The 3173-nt window shown below is 37.0% G+C and overlaps 1 protein-coding gene across 2 annotated transcripts in view; it reads left to right on the forward strand.

Moving 5' to 3' along the window:
• The window catches only part of LOC122071947 (2-oxoglutarate-Fe(II) type oxidoreductase hxnY), a 14883-nt gene that overhangs the window by 3782 nt on the left and 7928 nt on the right, over window positions 1-3173 (forward strand). For both annotated transcript variants that reach the window (XM_042636442.1, XM_042636441.1), the window contains exons 5-8: window positions 153-292; window positions 381-481; window positions 592-650; window positions 2915-2971. In XM_042636442.1, the coding sequence (XP_042492376.1) occupies window positions 153-292; window positions 381-481; window positions 592-650; window positions 2915-2971 (357 nt within the window). The remainder of the gene's footprint in view (window positions 1-152; window positions 293-380; window positions 482-591; window positions 651-2914; window positions 2972-3173) is intronic.

The following is a 3173-nucleotide window of genomic DNA, read 5'->3' on the forward strand; positions in this document are numbered from 1 at the left end:
GTACAGGTTTTTTTGGTCCTTAGATTTTTGTCATCTAGTAAGTGAGTATGGCGGTTTCAGGTTTGAAGGATATTGAGTCTTATCATACTCACATAGAACCAATTGATTTCTTTTTGGTGTTTCTCATCTGTCTTTTTTTTTTTCTCATTCAGTGAGGTGGCAAAGAAAGTGGCCAGGATTATAGCTCTTGCACTTAATCTTGATGCTGATTTCTTTGACAAGCCAGAAATGCTTGGCAAGCCTATTGCAACATTACGCTTGCTACACTACGAAGGCTTAGGACGAGTTACAGGTTATGCTATTCCATATTGAACCATTTCCTTTTATGGTTGATGTAACTTTTCTTTTGTGATGGATATATTTTTTTTTTAATCCTCTAGGTAGAGTTTCGAATCCATTGGAGGGAATATATGGAGCTGGTGCACACTCTGATTATGGTTTGATCACTCTCTTGGCAACAGATGAAGTCGTAGGTCTTCAAGTATGATCAAAGCTAAAACAAGAACTACCTCTTTATATTAATTATGTTGATATCTCCTTCATATTTTGAATAACTTCAATAGACTTTGCCATTTTTGGAATACTTTACAGATATGCAAGGATAGGTATGCTAACCCACAGATATGGGAATATGTGCCACCGCTAAAAGGGTAAGTTCTTTCTTAGGAACTAATTTTTATTAGTCTGAAAACTGTTGAATCCTCATCTTCTTTATGATTAATTATTTTTTTTCTACTTAATTTTTTCTTTCATATGTTTTAATGGTTACTCATATCATGTATGGTCGTGTTACCATGCTCTTTTGCCTGTTTGAACTTGAATCTAATGTTTGGTTGCTTATTTCTATAGTTAGACCAAACCTGAGTGAACCAACGTATGCCAATCTGTTAATGTAAAATTAACTGAGAAGTTTATTTTATTTGTTTACTTTTCTTCATTGGCCTGAATACTCAGGTGGTGTGTTCAATGTTCCCAAGTGATGTATGTATAGTATTGAACTTTGCTTATTTGTGTGCAGCCCAAACAAATGGGCTGCACATATAGCCTGAGTGCCCGAGACAGCCTGCCTTCTATTCATAATCCAGTTGAATGAGAACTGAATTTGTCTCACTATTTTGTGAGATATTACTAGCTTTAAGAAATGTACAGAGTTGAAGTAGCAAAACAAGTTCCATGTAACTGAACACATTTAGTTGGGACAAGTCTTAGATGCGTTGAGATGTAGTATATTTAAGAACTCTCACTTTTCCCTGATAATAATATCCTTACTCTTATCACTTCTTCCCCCAAACACAATATTACTATTTTTTTCACTGTGATCTGTTACGGCATATCTTCTCTCCCGATACTCCTTAGGAATGAAGCCAATGAATACTGATACAGAAATGTCCCCTTCCCTCGTACCTTTTAAGTTTTACCCACTTCTACCTAATAGGTAATGTAATTACTGTTTCAACGATATGTCGATACCATTGTCATATTCTCCTTCTGATAACCATCATAATTATGTCCTGATTGCTTGATTACAAATCAAAATCTGATCCATTCTTTTATGCTATTTTCCCCCCAAATGTATGAGCACTGAAAATCCAACCTGTTTCTTCTCCTGGATTTTAATCTGTTTTACAATTTGATTTCAAGATATCTACTTTTTTTTTTTTTTTTTTCCTAGGTTTTCAGCACAAACATGAGTACTGAATAATTGCTTTGGTTTTCTACCAGAAATCCCTGGGATTGTGGAAGATACTGAAACCAATCGTTTGTTAAAGAATATTCTACCTCTATGTTGTTTCTAAATATGAATAGAGTTCCAAAACCAACTCCATTCATTATAATATGATGATGGCAATGTAAACAATAAAACTAGAAAGTCTTTCTTGGGCCTAGTGGGCCCCTTTATATCCAATATTAGGATCTTTGGCAGAAGTCTATCTTGTGGTTTTTGTGTCAAGCACATAGTTGTGACGGCTTCACCCAGGCCTTGGTGGTGTCGCCTTGCATCCAGGGCCCCTCCAACGCCTTGGTCATCTAGACGCCATGAACTATGGTCAAGCATACAATATATTGGTGGCGTAGTTTTCATGGCGTCAAATCGATCCAAGGCAGTGGAGGGGTGGCTAATCGATTTGGCGGTGAATCACCCATTATGGTGTTGCCATGGCGGTCAAATCGCCCATGTGTCATTTTTTATTTTTTCTATTTTCTAAAGTTATTTAGTATGCTACTTTTTTATTTCCCCTATTCTCTAAAGTTATTTAGCATGATACAAGCCTACAATATATACCCTATAACATATAAAACCAACATTAAGCAACATCAAATCATCAAAAATCAACATAGCCCTATCAAAATCACCTTGCATTTTACAAAAAATCGACCACCTAGTGAATCAGGCATGACCTGGCGTCCATGGCGGTGCCATGGCGACGCCTATCAGCCAATGGCTACCGCCATTTGTGAGTCACGTAAATCGTAGCACTGCCGTGAACTTATTTTTCCGCCAGGACGCCAAATCGCCGCCTTGGCGACGCCATGACAACTATGATTGGTGGACCATTTGTTGATGATGTAAGCTTATTTGAGTATCCACCAATTGATGGATAATGTACGTGAACTTCAGTTGTTAGCTCCTGCTAATGTTGTTGCTATGGATCATCTACCTTATGATCTTTGAGAGAAAGGCTTCCTTGTGTTTTCTGGGTAAGTATGCTAGTGTCTATTTTGTTTATTGTGGTCATTTTAGTTATGGTTCTATATCCCCTCTTTATATATTGAATATATGAATATATTCTCCCGAAACATGTTATTGAGTAGTAAGCGTGATGATAGTGCCATCACTTTCCTTTTTTCCCTTTGGTGACCCATCATTCTTATAACATCTCTCGCTTTTTTTTTTTTTTTTTGGGTACATCAGAGCATTTATTGTAAATCTTGGTGACATGTTGGAGCGTTGGAGCAATTGTATTTTCAGGTATGCCTACTTGTTGATTACTACATTATGAATTGGAGCTCTGGCCAATTCAGATTGAATATGAACAGGCTGTTCCTTGGGGTGGAGGTTGGGCTGGTTGGGACAAAAAACTATCGGAATTGAATATGAAATTTCAGAATTTAAAAGACTGTCTTTACAATAAAAACACATTTAGGGAAATTAAAAAATGGGGGGGGGGGGG

The sequence above is a fragment of the Macadamia integrifolia genome, chromosome 2 (genome assembly GCF_013358625.1).
Source record: "Macadamia integrifolia cultivar HAES 741 chromosome 2, SCU_Mint_v3, whole genome shotgun sequence".
Lineage (NCBI taxonomy): Eukaryota > Viridiplantae > Streptophyta > Magnoliopsida > Proteales > Proteaceae > Macadamia > Macadamia integrifolia.